Source organism: Myodes glareolus, chromosome 9 (assembly GCF_982192425.1).
Source record: "Myodes glareolus chromosome 9, mMyoGla1.1, whole genome shotgun sequence".
Taxonomy (NCBI): Eukaryota; Metazoa; Chordata; class Mammalia; order Rodentia; family Cricetidae; genus Myodes; species Myodes glareolus.
The window spans coordinates 61,904,416-61,920,642 of NC_142034.1; the positions used below are offsets into that span (position 1 = coordinate 61,904,416).

Here is a 16,227-nt window from a genome sequence, read left to right on the forward strand (position 1 = left end):
ATTATAGTAAACATGAAAAGTTAAAGTCAAATTCAAATGATACAGAACTTTGGTAGGAGCTAGGTCTTAAAGTGACAAAAACATCAAAATAATACTTTCTCATTAGATACTGAATTGATCTTTTCCATGTAGCAGATTCACAAAAATAGATACTGATATATGACAAATGCTATATAAATGGGGTCACTATTGTGTATAAAAAATGTAAGGACTAATTGGTTAGCAGTTCCACTTTTAGGAATTGGTGCTATAGAAATACTAATGTATGCCAGAGTATATTTAGAAGGGAGGAAATTGTCAAAATTTGGCTGAAGTAGTACTGGCAATGGAAATAAGTCTGTGCTAAAATGTCTAGCTCTTACGCAGGCAAAGAACGAGATAGAAAGTTGGAGGGAATACACAGTACAAGGAAAGTAGAAAAGAAATTGACTAGGGAATTAGAATGTAAGATTCTCCTAGCTCTGGTATGCGAGAATTAAAGCTAAGTGGGTAAAATTCTCAAACCTCCAAGAAGGGTAGCTATGGAAGAAAAACTTTTGTGGAGGATACTGTGAATATTTCATCTTACAAGAGAAAGCTTGCTGCAACAAATGCAGTTGTTGAATAGAAGCAGAACAGAGGGCTGGGGTAGTACAGTGCTTGCCACATAAGCATGGCAACCTGAGTTTGGTTCCCAAACCATGTAAAGCCACTGGGTATGTTACCATGTGCTTATAACGGCAATGCTGGAGGGACTTGGACAGTTGAATCCCTGGTGCTCACTAGCCAGCTTCCCTACCCAATCTCTAGATTTCAAGCCAGTGAGAAAAGTATCCGAGGAATGACAGGGATTAATCTCTGACCATGCACATGCAAGTACACGTGTATGTACACCCAAAAAGGCAAAACAGGAAGAACCACGTTGAGTGCAGGAACCCCAAGCTGTACTGCAGCCACTGTATGTTATTTTCACTGTGTTGTATGGAAAGCTGTTGAGGGAGTCGTTTGAGTCAGGAGAGCATACTAAATGCAGCAGAATCTGCAGCACAGTGTGCAGGATGAGCAATAGCACTTTGTTGTTTTTTCCTCTCTTTCTGGAATTGAGATAGAAACGCCTAAATGGAAGTGTGATAGTAAATGACAGCTAAGATTATGTTTAATTTTTGTTGGGTTTTATTATATCTTTATTGAGAAACTCAGAATCTGGGAAGTATTTCTGGGAAGTATGGTATCAAGTTGTTTTTTGTTGTTGTTGTTTTGTTTGTTTGTTTGGGGGATTTTCAAGACAGGGTTTCTCTGTAGTTTGGAGCCTGTCCTGGAAAGTATCAAGTTTCTTATTCTCATTTTCTATCTAGTAATGCTAGGAATTAAAAATTCCATAAAACTTTTTGCCTTTATTTTTGTATCTGCTACTTTTGGATTATCAGTATTTCTTTTTCTTCTCTCTTCAGGCTCAGAACAGCCTGGCCGACCTGGCAGCCACGGATATGTTCGCTCCCCTTCCCCTTCAGTAAGAACTCAGGAGACCATGTTGCAACAGAGACCCAGTGTTTTCCAAGGAACCAATGGAACCAGTGTAATCACACCTTTGGACCCAGCCGCTCAGCTACGGATCATGTCAGTCTTTTGAACTCTCATAAACGTTTTGACTAAAATAAGTACATATCTTGTATATGTTTTTTATTTTAGTTTACATTTTTTGATGACTGACTGTATGTGTGTGTGTGTGTCAGAGGACAACTGTGGGAGTCTGTCGTTCTTTCTACCCTGTGGTCCTGAGGACTGTCAGGTTGTGAGCCACAATGATTTTTTAAAGCACTGACTAAAATAGTCATTTCTATTTGTTTTTTTAAAAATATAATTCGTTCTTTCATTTTCTCCACAAACCTCACCCCTCTCCCAACAAATATTCTTCCCTTAAGTACCTTTCTTTCATTTTGTTTATAGGCCACTGCCTGCTGGGGGCCCTTCAATAAGCCAAGGCCTGCCAGCCTCCCGTTACAACACTGCTGCGGATGCCCTCGCTGCTCTTGTGGATGCTGCAGCTTCTGCACCCCAGATGGATGTTTCCAAAACAAAAGAGAGTAAGCATGAAGCTGCCAGGTTAGAAGAAAATTTGAGAAGCAGGTCAGCAGCAGTTAGTGAACAGCAGCAGCTAGAGCAGAAAAACCTGGAGGTGGAGAAGAGATCTGTTCAGTGTGTGTGCACTTCTTCAGCCCTTCCGAGTGGCAAGCCCCAGCCTCATGCCTCAGTAGTGTATTCTGAGGCTGGGAAAGATAAAGGGCCTCCTCCAAAATCCAGATATGAGGAAGAGCTAAGGACCCGAGGGAAGACTACCATTACTGCAGCTAACTTCATAGACGTGATCATCACCCGGCAAATTGCCTCGGACAAGGATGCGAGGGAACGTGGCTCTCAAAGTTCAGACTCTTCTAGTAGCTGTATGTATCTCAATCCGAGTTTCACAATGTGATATCTGAGTAAAGAATTACTTTATTCTTTAGGTAAAGCACGGCCTGATATGAAGCAATCCTAATGCTTGACAGTAATATGAGAGAAAGTATTGTGGGTGTAAAAATGTGTCTTCTAATATTCTTATGACTTACCTACCCCCATGTCCTAAGTAGCCCTCCAATATATTATCTAGGAAAAACCCATAGAGTTATAGTTAGAAGTGGCTACATGAAAAATAGATCTTCTGAAGGTATTTTAGGCATCTGAAGAGTAATGGGAATATCTTCAAGATCTGAGCTACCACGATGTAGTCTCTCTGAGAAACCGTTTGGTAGGATCACTATCTCCTAAAGCCTCTTGGGTACTTTTTCTTTTTTTCTTTTTCTGGTTGTTTGAGACAGGGTTTCTCTGTCCTGGAGCTCTTGTAGACCAGGCTGGCCTCAAACTCACAGAGATCTGCCTATCTCTACCTCCCAAGTACTGGGATTAAAGGCATGTGCCACCACCGCCCGACCCCTAGGTCCTTTTTCTAAGGTGGTTTTTTGGTTGTTTTTTAAAGTAAGCCTACTAGTGACTGATACTCACTTTGTATCTTTCTTGAGAATGGATTTGGATTCAATCTGGGTAGTCATTGTGATGTGTTTATCAAACTACTACACAAAACTGCTTTCTCCCCTCCCCCCCCCCCCCCCACAGGGTTTCTCTGAAGCTTTGGGGCCTGCTCTTGTAAACCAGGCTGGCCTTGAACTCACAGAGATCTGCTTGCCCCTGTGCCATTACTATGCTTTTGAAAATTGCTTATGGGTGATGAGATAGCTCAGCAGCCCAAGGCACTTATCATTAAATCTGATGATCTTAACCCCATAGTGGAAGAAGAGAACTGACCCTGGCATCAATTGACCTCTTCACATGTATGCAGTGATAATGGCTTTCCATACACAGAAGTAAATATATAGATGAAGAAATATAATTTCATTTTTTTCTTAGCTGTGACCTAAATTCTATACTCTATATTGAATTTTAAAGAAAAACAAGCATGCTTAAATAAGCAGGTGTGATACTGGAAGCAGCTTAATCATGTAGTCGCTTTTCAGTATCTCCATTAAGGAAATTTAATAGCACTGGAATAGAGTGTAGTTCTGACCTCCAAGTATCCATTTATGTAATTACAAGTTATTGGCAGCATTTTCAGAAAGAAGTGGGCAGCTTGTTAGTGAACACAGAAGAAATACTTCCTTTAACCCGGAATTAAGAAAGTTTACGATGTAGGTTTTTAATGTGAGAAAACTGGAAGCTCAGGGAGAAGACAGCAGCACAGGGCATCTTGGAGGGAGCCGTGGATTAGTATGCTGTAGTCAGCTCACATACCAAACTTTGCTTTGGGAGCTTGTTTTTCAGCAGCCTGCAAACAGGAGATTTTCTGTTCCTACCTTTGAGTAGTTACCTTTTCTATCACTGGCAACATCCTCCATTGATACATGGGCTAGTGACAACTATCCAGTGTCATTTTCTGTGTCCTGAGAGCCTCTCTCATCCTTTACCTTGCATCTGAATCTTCTAGAGCACCATGAATATAGTTTGCAATTAGACTGTATACTGACAGAATACTGTTTTTGTCATTTGAGATGTTGGTTCATAAGCATCGATGAGTAACAATAAATACAAGACTTTCAAGTCAGAAGGGTACTTAAAATTTAATGGTTTATTTTAGCTCCTCAGCATTGTTTCCATGACAGGTAGAGATATGTAGAGATGTCCATTTGAATAGTAAGGGCAGTATGCAGTGGCCAAGTAGTTCACCTTCTGTGCCTGTGATCCAGCCAATGTCGTAACCCTGACTTGGGCTCTGGTACAGTCTGTAGATGACCTCTAACAGAAGATTCTTAGCAAGTTCTGCCTGGATCTCCCCAAATTTCAGCTCTAAAGCACGGCAGCTTTGTAGAAGACTGCCCATGACCTACATTTGCAGAGCCCACTAATGCTCTTGAGTGCTGTATGTATCTTAGAGGGGTCTGTGTGGACTTCCTCCATAATTGCTTGGTACTCACCCTCTTTTTTAAGTTGTTTCCTTCGCATATTTCTTACCACTCCTGGTCACTTTCACAATGTAAAATAGAAAATAGCGTTTTATAAGCAATAACTAGTCTTGGAGCAGTGAAGCAGCTTTATGGCTTATTTTGTTAAGATCAGATTGTTCCATAAAAATGGAATTATTGAAGTCAATTAATGGTTGAGATCTACCCCACATTTACTCATTAATAACCTTTGATGGTAGCCTGTTATTTCTTTTCAAGCTCCCAGGGGCTGATCACAAATCTTAATTCTGCTTTATCTTATGCCTAAGAAACTTACAACCTATTGAGATTAGGATCACAGAGGTACCTTTAACAGTCTGTGGGGGTTGATTAAGTTTTATTCCTAGTATGAAATGCTACGAACATTCTTTAGCAGAATCAAAAACTAAAATATGTAAATAGATTTGAAGAACTTGGACTTTTGAAACTTTCTGTGGATTTATTTTGAAATAAGGTTCTTTTCTTAAAGTGTCTTCTCACAGGTATGAAGCACCTAGTGATGCTATTGAGGTGATAAGTCCTGCCAGCTCCCCTGCACCACCCCAGGACAAGCCACAGGCCTATCAGCCAGACATGGCTAAGGCAAATCAAGTAGAAAGTATGTCTGTTTGCCATTTCCCTATCTCATATTTGCATTAACATTTGATTCTAATTACCTGTCTAGGCCATGGTAAGAACAACTTGTTGCCAGGTAGTCTGCTCTAGAAACATTTAGAGCTATACTAACAAAAGGCACCTCTTAAACTATTTATTACCCTTTTGTTTATATTTTAGTGAAAATAGATGGACCGGGGCTGGGGAGGTATCTATAGGTTAAGTAACTACTGCACAAGCATGAGGACCTGAATTTGGATACCTAGAACCCACATGAAAAAAACATGCATAGCAGTGAATCCTGGAACCCAAGCATGGAGGAAGAGAGGTGCAGGGAGCACAAATGATGGTTCCTTGAGCTCACTGGCTAGGCAGTCTTGTTGTGTCCATGAGCATCAAGTTCAGAGAGACCTTGTCTCAAAAAAACAAAAATCAAGGTAGAGAGCAGTAGAGGAAAGATACTTGACATCAGCCTCTGGCCTGCATGTTCACACATACATGCACACACTCGTCTAACAGGCGTGTGTGCTTGTGCTCGTGCGCATGCACAGACACAAAGGAAAAGGGCTGGGAGCTTTGCCTACTTCTACACTCGTATTTTAGTCTACCAGTCTTCATGCTTCTCTCTGCATTTTTTTTACTTCAAGATAAAAAAACAAAAATTAAGTATAGATGCACATATCATATCCTTTTCTTATGTTCTTCTGAGTTATTAATATTTGATACTAAGTCAGGGGCAGAGGCATCCTTGGGATAATGTATCTACCTGCTGTCTATCAGATGAGCCCACTCGGCAGTATGAAGGACCACTGCATCACTATCGGTCCCAGCAGGAGTCACCATCCCCACAGCAGCAGCCACCACCACCGCCGTCCTCCCAGGCAGAAGGAATGGGACAGGTGCCCAGGACCCATCGACTGATCACACTTGCTGACCACATCTGTGTAAGCCGTTTCTTACTGCTTTTGTACTATTTGTTAATCATGCAGAAAGCAGGGGTTTTTGTTCTTGTTGTTATTTTGTTTTTTAACAAAAAAAAAAAAAAATCATAGCAGAGGTATTCAGGTTAATTGGCCTGGGGCACTAGGAGTCTGAGTCAGGATGACTGCTATGAGTTCAAGACCCTCTTGTGTTCAGAATAAAACTATTTCTTCAAAAAAAAAAATAACCCTCACCATCTACTCTTCCCTCTTCTCATTCACAGCAAATTATCACACAAGATTTTGCTAGAAATCAAGTTTCCTCACAGTCTCCAACTTCAACATTCCAAACGTCACCATCTGCGTTGGCGTCCACACCTGTGAGAACTAAACCATCAAGTCGCTACAGCCCAGAGTCCCAGTCTCAGACTGTGCTGCATCCAAGACCAGGCTCGAGAGTTTCTCCAGAAAACCTTGTGGATAAGTCCCGGGGAAGGTAGAGTCTTGTTTTGTTTTTACCGAACATGTAAATTTTGTTGTAATAAGATAATTTTAATATGTCTAGAAGTTATGAGATTTCATTTCTCAAACCAAATATCATTTGGCCTTATTCTCTGGAAGGTGGGAGTAGGTTTTTTTTTTCTCTTTATATTATGTTCAGGATGTCCACTGTCTGGGCACTTAGCACTGTGTATGTGTATTAATGTATATTCAAAAGTAGTTGGGTAATATTTACAGAGACTTCAGTATTCTTTCAAAATTCTTTCCCAGGCTGGATAGGTGGTGGAGCATTCCTATATTTCCAGCTACTAAGGAGGAAGGGGCAGGAAGATTTGAAGCTCAAAGATGGATTGGGCTACGTAATGAGACTCTGTCTCAAGGAGTTAATAACAGTAACAAAAAATAAATTAATAAATCCAGGCTGTGCATGCAGTGCAGTAGCAGGTTTGACCTCTAGTGGTGTTTGTTACCATGTTCTGTCTAAAGTTCTTCAAAAAGGAAGCAAGGGCTTTAGTTCAAAGTAACACACTAAACATCAATTGATGTTATATTACATTTACATAGCACCAAGAAAATTAATGCTTCAGAATGCTGAAAACAAGAATGATTATCAGTAAAATAAAGATTCTAACAAATACTTTGAATATACATAGAGGATGAATAAACTAGATACGTGGAAACCAATTCTCAGATACAAAAAGAGGAGACATGATTATCTCTCAAAATGAGGAGTAGAAAGTTGTAAGGATAATGTATTTAAGAAGCTGGCTGGGACCAGACACAAGACACAGGCAAGCAGATCACTGACCCTGTCTCGAAATAAAAAGGAAGTTGGCTGATCTTAAAAGTAGAAAAGCCATGGATTGACTCACACCCTTAATCCCAGTACTTGAAGATAGAGGCAGGAGGATTTCTGTGAGTTTGAGAAATAGCCAGAGCTATGTAGAGACCCTGACTCAAACAAAATAAAGTAGAAAACCTCACACCATTCTTTATGTATGTATCCTTAGTGCAGCAAAAGGCCAGCTGTTTTGATTTTTTTCTCACCTCTTCCCACCCCATCTCCTATCCCTATGCCATTCTGAATTACTTTTAAGCAAATATTGCATCCATTTTTAAAAACTTATTATCTTTTAAGAGGGCACCCAATCTCATTATAGATGGTTTTGAGGCACCATGCGGTTGCTGGGAATTGAACTCGGGACCTCTGGAAGAGCAGGCAGTGCTCTTAACCTCTGAACTATTTCTCCAGACCCAAAGCTTAATTATCTTAAAGACAATATGAAAGCCTGCTTTTTCTCACTCTTTTTGGGTGGGGGTTTGTTTTTTGAGATGGGGTCTTTGTATGTAGCCCTCACTATCCTGGAACTGGCTGTGTAGACAAGCTGGCCTCTAACTAGAAGAGTTCTCTCTGCCTCTGCCCCTGAGCATTGAGGTTAAAGGTGTGCACCCCTAGACCAGCTTGTATTTTTCTCTCTTAAAAAAGAAAAGTACATGGGCTGGAGAACTGGCTTAACGGTTAAGAGCACTGAATGCTCTTCCAAAGGTCCTGAATTCAATTCCCAGCAACCACATGGTGACTCACAATTATCTGTGTGAGACATGGTGTACATGCAGGCAGAATACTGTATATATAATTAAATAAATCTTTTTTTTTTTTTAAAGAAAAGTACAGTTATCAAGAACAGAAGGTTGACTATAATCTGTAATCCTTCAGAGACTGAAGCAGGAAGACATGTAGAACCCAGGAGTTCCTTTTAGATCAGCCTGAAAAACAATCAATCAATCAAACACACACACACACACACACACACACACTCTAAATAAATAAATAATAAATAAATGAGGCAGAAAACTTGATGCTATGTAGCAGATTTGGAACAATTGATGACATTAATGAAGAGGGATTCCAATTGGCTTCTCCACTTATAACCTACACCTGTGGGTATGAATAAAGGAGGTTAGTTTCGTTCATTTTCTCTTAGTAAAACTATCTGATTTTGTCATTTAAAATGTTTATACAATCCATTTTGCTGTCACAGTTCTGGGAATGCATCGAAGGCTAGGCAAGTGGCCTACTACTGATCACACCTAGGGGAGCCCTGTAGTTAGAATAGATGTACATCACAAGCCATATGGAAATGGCTGGTAACTGGGGAGAAGAGGTAGGAAGATATGGGTGTTTATTTTACATTTACAAAATACATTAAATGGGGGGGGGGCCTGGAAAGATGGCTCATTGGTTAAGAGCACTGGCCACTTTTCTAGAGGAAGAGCACCCACATGGCAGTTCACCGCTGTCTGTAACTCCAGTTCCAGGGAATCTGACATCCTCACACTGACACACATACAAGCAAAACCCCAATGTACATAAAAAGTAAACGAATCTTTACAAAATACATAAATGGTTGACGTATGGTATGTAAAGTTAAAATATGTAAACTAAAGGGTAAGCCGTAAAGAAGAAACCATGAGGATGAATCTGGATTTTTTTTCTCCCCTTGTGGGTGTTAACGAATGCAAGATTAGAGGTTCATAGATAAACCTCAAAGAACTCAACAACTGTCATGATTTTAAGAAGAGAGTAGGATTGATAAAATTATACATAGTAAATGGAGACATTGACTCAGAGGTGACCCTGGAGTACAACCTAAAATATTGCATTTTCTACCCCGGCAGGCCTGGAAAGTCTCCAGAGAGGAGTCATATCTCATCAGAACCCTATGAACCCATCTCCCCACCCCAAGTTCCTGCTGTGCATGAGAAGCAGGACAGCATGCTGCTCTTGTCACAGAGGGGAGTGGAGCCTGCAGAACAGAGGTGGGTCAGGGGCAGACTGCGGCTAAGGCTTCCCTTAAGTCACTGCCTTTTTCCTCTTTGTGTGGTATTTTTATATCAGACTAGGAAGAACATCTAAGAGTATTTTCCCCATGAGCTAATACTACTAGATGTTAGCCAAAACAACACGTTAACCAAGTTAGAGAAACTCCATCATTATTCCTGCATGTTAACCCTTCTGGACCCTTTGGCAGCAGGTGGCGGTTGTTCAGCTTTGAGTACCTGTCCTATTTCAGGTAGTGTAGACGGTACACACGCTGTGCCTTTTAGATGTTCTCACCTCATTCTAACCCTAATTTTGACCTGAGTGACTTCATTTGTCTATCTCACTGCTCTGTATCTCTCCAGAGTCAGTACACTAAGGCACAGTGAGTGAAGCACCTGCTCACTAGCATGGCGTTTTCATCCCAAAGCTAGGCTTAGGAAGCTCCATTTCCTGCTGTTTCACCCTAGTATTCTCTGTTGTCTTAAGCTTTTTTCCTGAGTCACAGTTTCTTGGCATTAACATCCTTTAATGCCAAGAGCCAAATACATGATTTGATGGTGGCCAAAGCTGGTAGGGAGAGTCCGGCTTTAAAACGGGTCTAATTCTAAGCTGCTGCTGAATTTCTCAGAATTAATTGAATGTACTTGTAGATAATAGAATACACGTTGTTATCTTCAGTGAAATGAGGGAGTAAATCATTATGCATTCATGTTTTCCCAAATTGAATTTTTATGCACAGGGACCGTGTCTTTTTTTTTTTCTTTCTTTACAGATAGTTTTTCTATATAAATGATGAGTGACTACATATGACCAGACAGTGTTTGTCAGCAATATGTTGTGTTACCATCCCTGTTAGGGGAAGCTATCAGTGAAATAATGAGATCCTTTGTATTAAAACTCAGTTCTTCTGTTGTTTGTCTTTAAATGATTGTAATAGTTAGGCAATTTTATGTAGATACTACAGCTATGGGCTAATTTTATGGGCTAAATATGAGCCTTTGCTGTTTAACAGGCAGGTGTGCTATTAGTCATAACTAGTGTACTTAAAAGAATTCCTAGCTTACATAACCAGTCTGTGATTAAGCAAAAAAACTTGATAAGCAACTTGATAAGCTGTTTCTAAGTTTTCCGATTGATACTTTGCCATTTTATTCCTTAAGAATTTGTGCTGACCGCAGCAGTGGTGGCACATATATCTCATCCTAGCACTCGGGGGGGCAGAAGTAGGTGGATCTCTGTGAGTCCGAGACCAGCCTGGTCTACAAAGAGAGATCCAGGACCACCGAGACAGAGAAACCCTGTCTCAAAATCAAAACAGCCCCGCCCCCAAAGTATTTTTGTGCTGTAGATTAGCCAAGCATGGTGGCACAAATGCCTATGATCCCAGCACTGGAGAGGCAGGCAGATCTATCTCTGTGAGTTTGAGGCTGGCCTGGTTTACTTAGTTCCAGGATAGCCAGAGTTACAGAATGAGACACTGTCTCAAACAGTCAGTAAATAAGTAAATAAACTATGCTGTAGATCATGTTCATTTCAATTCTGATTTTGCTGTTTCATCTTTCAGAGCCAAAAACATTTGACTATTTCCAAACAAGTTTCTGGTCACATCCTGTTTCCCAAACAGAATAAATAGGGAGGCAATAGTTTTCCAAGTACTCTGTGCCTGTAAAAGGAATGTTCCTAGGGTTAGGAGTGCATGATCCTAACAGACAGAATTGTATTCCTGACAGGAATGATTCTCGATCACCAGGAAGTATAAGCTACTTGCCTTCCTTCTTCACCAAGCTCGAAAGCACATCACCCATGGTTAAATCAAAGAAGCAGGAAATTTTTCGTAAGTTGAACTCCTCTGGTGGAGGTGACTCTGATATGGGTAAGTGGGATTTCTTTCGTGAACCCCGAATAAAACATGCATTAACAATGCTATCTCAACGTTGCCTTTTTTATAGTCCTGAGTTTGAAGGTTTTTACAGAGCATCTTGATTCTATACAGTGTTAGCAAATTCACAAATGGTTCCTTCTCAGAAAACAGCCACTCGGGTGTTTCTGAAGCCATCTTTCTTCATGGGGAACTAATGCTGGATCTAGGGCACATTTTTCTTTACATGTGACTAAATTCATTCTGCACAGGTTTTTATTGGTGTCTGTCTTGTTTTATCTATTTGAGCCATCTCCATAAAACATTTCTTCAAATATTCAAAAACCATGTTTTTCATGAGCCTTGCCCAGTCCTTTTTTAACAATTGCTCTTTACTTACCTTTGTAATTCTAAGTATATTATCTCACTATAGTTAGCTTGCCTTTGTAATTGAAATAAATATTATCTGTCCTAAGGTTATCATTCTTACTATAGTGTAAGAGTATCATTCCGTTAGTAGCCTGAACAACTAAGTTACACAACTGTGCCTAAAAACAGATGCCAGGATGTTAGTGGACTCCTGAAACCACCTCTTTCCCGCTCTGTTTTGGGAATTACTAGTTCTGGGTGTTGGACAGGGTGATTTCTTCTTCTTCGTCCTGGCTGTCTTGTAACTAACCAGGAGCTGACAGGCCCTCAAGGGTCTTGGTGCAGTCTTGTGGCATGCAGATGCAACTATGATAATACACTTACTGCATACCACACTGCATGTGATTATCTCCATTTTATAAATGAGGAAGAAAGTGGAGTCAGAGAGGTTAAATAACCGATGGTTACCCAAGAAGTATTCTAACCCGACTCTCTTCTTCCTCTGACGTGCCCTCTAGCAGCTCAGTTCTCGGTCTCCAAGCCTGCTGGAAACTGTCTCGTTAAAGCTGTATGGCAGCCTCCTGCTTTCCATCAGATCACTGCTGTACTAGTATTTGCACGTCCTCTGTTAGTTACCAGCCTGTTTTGTTTTGAGTTCCCGAAACAAGGTTTCTCTGTGTGGCACTGGCTGTCCTAGAACTACCTCTGTAGACCAAACTGGCCTGGATGGCCCAGAGATCTGTCGTCTGCCTCTGTCTCCTGAGTCCTGGGATTAAAGGTGTATGCTGCCGCCACTTGCTAGCCAGTCTTAATTAACCAGTGACAGAGAATCTAGAGAGATTTGTCTCTGATCTGTGATTTGCTAGTCTCCTGACCCTGTCAGAAGAAATTCTGGACTCTGAAGCTGAATGGCTAGACAGGTGTGTTAATTACATCTTTACTGCTCATGATTAGTATTCATTACATGCTACTCTCTATTGAATGGTGAGAAAAGGATGAGTCCCACATCACTCATTGAGAGCATACTCTGTCTCTAAATTATTAAATGTATCCTTCTTTGCTTTTCTTTAGTACAGCAAATATAGATTATTACAGAAAAGTGAGCAATAACTCCCAAGAATGAAAGGGGTTTCAAGATAGGAATACCCTGGATTCTCTTTAATTGGCAACAGATTGTAGAATGCTGACCAAAACTGCCAGATTTACAGAGTGACCCAGCTACCCACGTTATCATGAGAAGCACTATATCACAGGCCTTTGGTCTCCAGTTTTCAAGTCTCATCTACTCACAGCCCTAAAGTCACCAAGAGAACAAATCAGTGGCTCCCCGCCTCTCAACTTAGAGACACCTTTCCAAACACACAGACACACAGGCCAAGGAACAGCAGGCTGTTGGGGCCATTTCAGTCCCAAGTTTGGTCTTACCTGGCTAATGGGGAGGAGACTCTTGACAGAGCACGCTGTGAATTTCTGAAACCCACTTGACAGCTTTTCTGTTGATGTTTTCACACTGTCCTCAGCTAACTAGTCATTTAGCAGGTATTTACTAATCTGAGGTCTGTTAATGGCTGACGGTCTCACAAGTGTTTTGCGAAGTTACCTGATGGGAGATAGTGTGTTGGAATTTTAAAGCCAAAACTAATAAAACTATGTTAGACTCTGGGATTATTTTATTTTTCATTTTATGTGTTTTCGTCTACATGTTTGTGTACTACATGTGCGATGCCTGCAAGGGACAGAGGACTGTGTGTATCCCCCGGGGCTGGAGTACAGCTGGCTGTAAGCTGTCGTGAATGCTGGAAATCAAACCCGTGTCCTCTGGAAGAGCACTTAATCACTGAGCCATCTCTCCAGCCCCAAGAACATGGGATTTTTTTTTTTTAATTGTAAGAGCTCTCACTATAGAAAAAGGAATTTATATTAAAAAACCAGTGGTTCTAGGGCACAACTGAGTCCTTACTGGCAAATAGAGCTGAAAATCCAAAAGCCACCAAGCCAAGAAACCTGCTTCGACTTAGTATCTCAGTATTTTTTCTTGTGGGACAGAACAGTGGTATTGTTATTTAGCACCCACTTTCCTGTTGGCTGTTGACAGTGTGCCACCTCCCTTTTGCAGAGTTATCTCTTTTGTTGTCTCAGATCCTGTCTTTTAGGGCCATGTCTGGTTTCCTCAACTCAGCCTGGCCCTTGTTTTCTCCAGGGCTCTCAACCCCCTTCTCCCTTATACACTGTAATTTGGGGGCATTTAAAACTGAATTTCATACTGAAAACCTTTGAATTTGTATTTGTGTCTGACATCTGGCTTTTTTGTTTTGTTTTGAGACTATTTCTCTGTGTAACAGCTCTAGCTGTCTTGAAACTTGCTCTTTTGACCAGACTAGCATCAAACTGAGAGGTCTCCTGAGAGCTGGGATTAAGGGCATGTGCTGCCACCATCCAGCCCAACTTTTTATTTTATCTAGAGTCCATCACTCTGTCTTTTATAAAACTGAACACCCACTCTGCTCCCCACACCAAGTCCCTCCTCTTCATAACCCTTTGTTCAATATACTTTCTTCTCCTCTGTTACGTCAGGTCTCCAGAGCTTTTTTCCCATCGTTTGTAAGCAACTGCCGCATCTCCTTTAAGACAAGGTTGTCTCACACTGTACCATGACCATCTGCGGGCTTTTTAAGTGTGTAAATTATAAGACCCCAAGAATTTAAGAAATGGGGTTCGAGGCCAGCCTGGTCTATGTAAAGTTCCAGGACAGCCAGGGCTACTTAAGACTCTGTCTTTATTTTTAAAACCAAGTAGCAAATGGCATTTTGCTAAAATAGATTTTGTATATGAAAGCAGCACACTTAACTGTAAGCTCTGATAAGTAAAGGGAGAGTCATATTCTGAGTGGTTAGCATTACAATTGTTTAGATTATATTCACCTGAATTTTTGAGACAGGGTCTCTAATTGTGGCACAGAGATCCTTCTGCCTCTGCCTCCCAAGTGCCCCATGGCTTACATGTGCCACCACACTCTTTCCCATGGGGTCATCTTTTATTGCTTTTTACTCTATTATGGCTTAGTCAGTAATGGTTCACTAAGTTCTACAAACTTCATGTTATTTCAGCCCAACTTTGTCCACTCTGTTGTCTTTGAAAATCAGATTGCTTGTAGTTGCTATTCTGCGGTCCTTCCTGCTGTTAGCCGCAGCATCTGATCAAGAATGTTAATTTTTAGACAAATGCTCTTCATAAATGGCTCTCGTTTTCAGGCAGAAGTCTGTCTCCATAGAGTGCAGTGCTCAGGCATCATGTATTCAGGCCCCTTCTTCCTTCCAACACTCTCAGCAACATACACGGGATAGAAACAGCTGATGGCTCCGGGCCCTTTCCTCTTGTGGCACAAAATGGTTTTTGTTTCTTTTTTTATTCAAGTTGCAAATTATAAGTTGTGTAACATGTTACCAGGAATTAATGATGGATCAAGGCAGAATCTTTTGGTACTTGTCAGGGGTGTCTCAAGCGCACGCCTTCATCCCTAGGAAGCCTGGAGTCCTGTTCTGCGATGACTTTCCTGTTTGTCTGCACTGCTCTCAGGAATGTAACATCTCTCTCTTGTGAATTATCCTATTCGTGTTTTGAGTTTTCTACCTCAAATATGACCTGGGTTTTTTTTTTATTTCTTAATATTCTCCTGTCCTAAGAAAGGTATTTGCACCTCATTTCTAAATAATGAAATGTAGAAAATCAAAGGGTTAATTTTATTATAGAATTTCTTGAGACTTTTTATCATGATTATCTCATCTCAATTAACCTAAAGATTTGTTTGAATACAGCAGCTGCACAGCCAGGAACTGAGATCTTCAATCTGCCAGCAGTTACAACATCAGGTAAGAGTTCTAAATCCTTGCTGAAGACTGAGCACTACAAAGAAACAGTAGGAAGGACACTGAGTGCTGCATCTCACTGTGAGCTTTCTCAGCATTGTGCCAGGTGTCTGAGTGCTGAACTTCACCAAGCTGGAGAGCCCAGGTTTTCTTTTTTGTTTCCCTGTGCTATGATCTGCCTCAGAAACAAGCAACAGTACACTGCCTTGTCTCCTCAGGTGCAGTTAGCTCAAGAAGCCATTCTTTTGCCGATCCTGCCAGTAATCTTGGTCTAGAAGACATCATCAGAAAGGCTCTCATGGGAAGTTTCGATGATAAAGTAGAAGACCATGGTGTGGTCATGCCCCAGCCTGTGGGAGTTGTGCCTGGTAGTGCTAGCACCTCAGTTGTGACCAGCAGTGAGACACGGAGAGATGAAGGGGACCCGTCACCTCATTCAGGTAAGGTTTTTGGTTCAGTGCTCTGTTGGATCACTGAGAACTCCTGTGCTGGAAGAGGAGTTACCACCATGTGGGTGCTGGGAATCTAATCTGAGGTCCTGGGCAAGAGTCACAAGTGCTCTTAATAACCACTGCGCCATCTCTCCAGCCCCAGTGTTGGTGTTTTGCTGTGCCATTTACTGTCCTAATAAAAATGGCCAAATCTCAGTGTAGCTGTAAGTCACAGAAGAGACCGCAGAAAGGGAGCAAAACCCCACAATGGCAAAGGCATGGGCCACCAGTGCTACCCACCTGGGCTTGATCCCTAGAACCAGCAGGACAGAAGGAAACACTGATACCTGCATCCC

The 16,227-nt window shown here is 41.2% G+C and overlaps 1 protein-coding gene across 23 annotated transcripts in view; it reads left to right on the forward strand.

Annotated features, from left to right (window-relative positions):
* Positions 1 to 16,227, forward strand: part of Ncor1 (nuclear receptor corepressor 1) — a 156,206-nt gene that overhangs the window by 134,786 nt on the left and 5,193 nt on the right. For 20 of the 23 annotated variants that reach the window (XM_048448195.3, XM_048448196.3, XM_085695065.2 and 17 more), the window contains 9 exons: positions 1,431 to 1,596; positions 1,927 to 2,420; positions 4,978 to 5,106; positions 5,883 to 6,046; positions 6,307 to 6,518; positions 9,203 to 9,343; positions 11,078 to 11,220; positions 15,390 to 15,443; positions 15,659 to 15,880. In XM_048448195.3, the coding sequence (XP_048304152.2) occupies positions 1,431 to 1,596; positions 1,927 to 2,420; positions 4,978 to 5,106; positions 5,883 to 6,046; positions 6,307 to 6,518; positions 9,203 to 9,343; positions 11,078 to 11,220; positions 15,390 to 15,443; positions 15,659 to 15,880 (1,725 nt within the window). The remainder of the gene's footprint in view (positions 1 to 1,430; positions 1,597 to 1,926; positions 2,421 to 4,977; positions 5,107 to 5,882; positions 6,047 to 6,306; positions 6,519 to 9,202; positions 9,344 to 11,077; positions 11,221 to 15,389; positions 15,444 to 15,658; positions 15,881 to 16,227) is intronic. The other 3 variants (XM_085695082.2, XM_085695085.2, XM_085695070.2) reach the window with 2 other exon arrangements.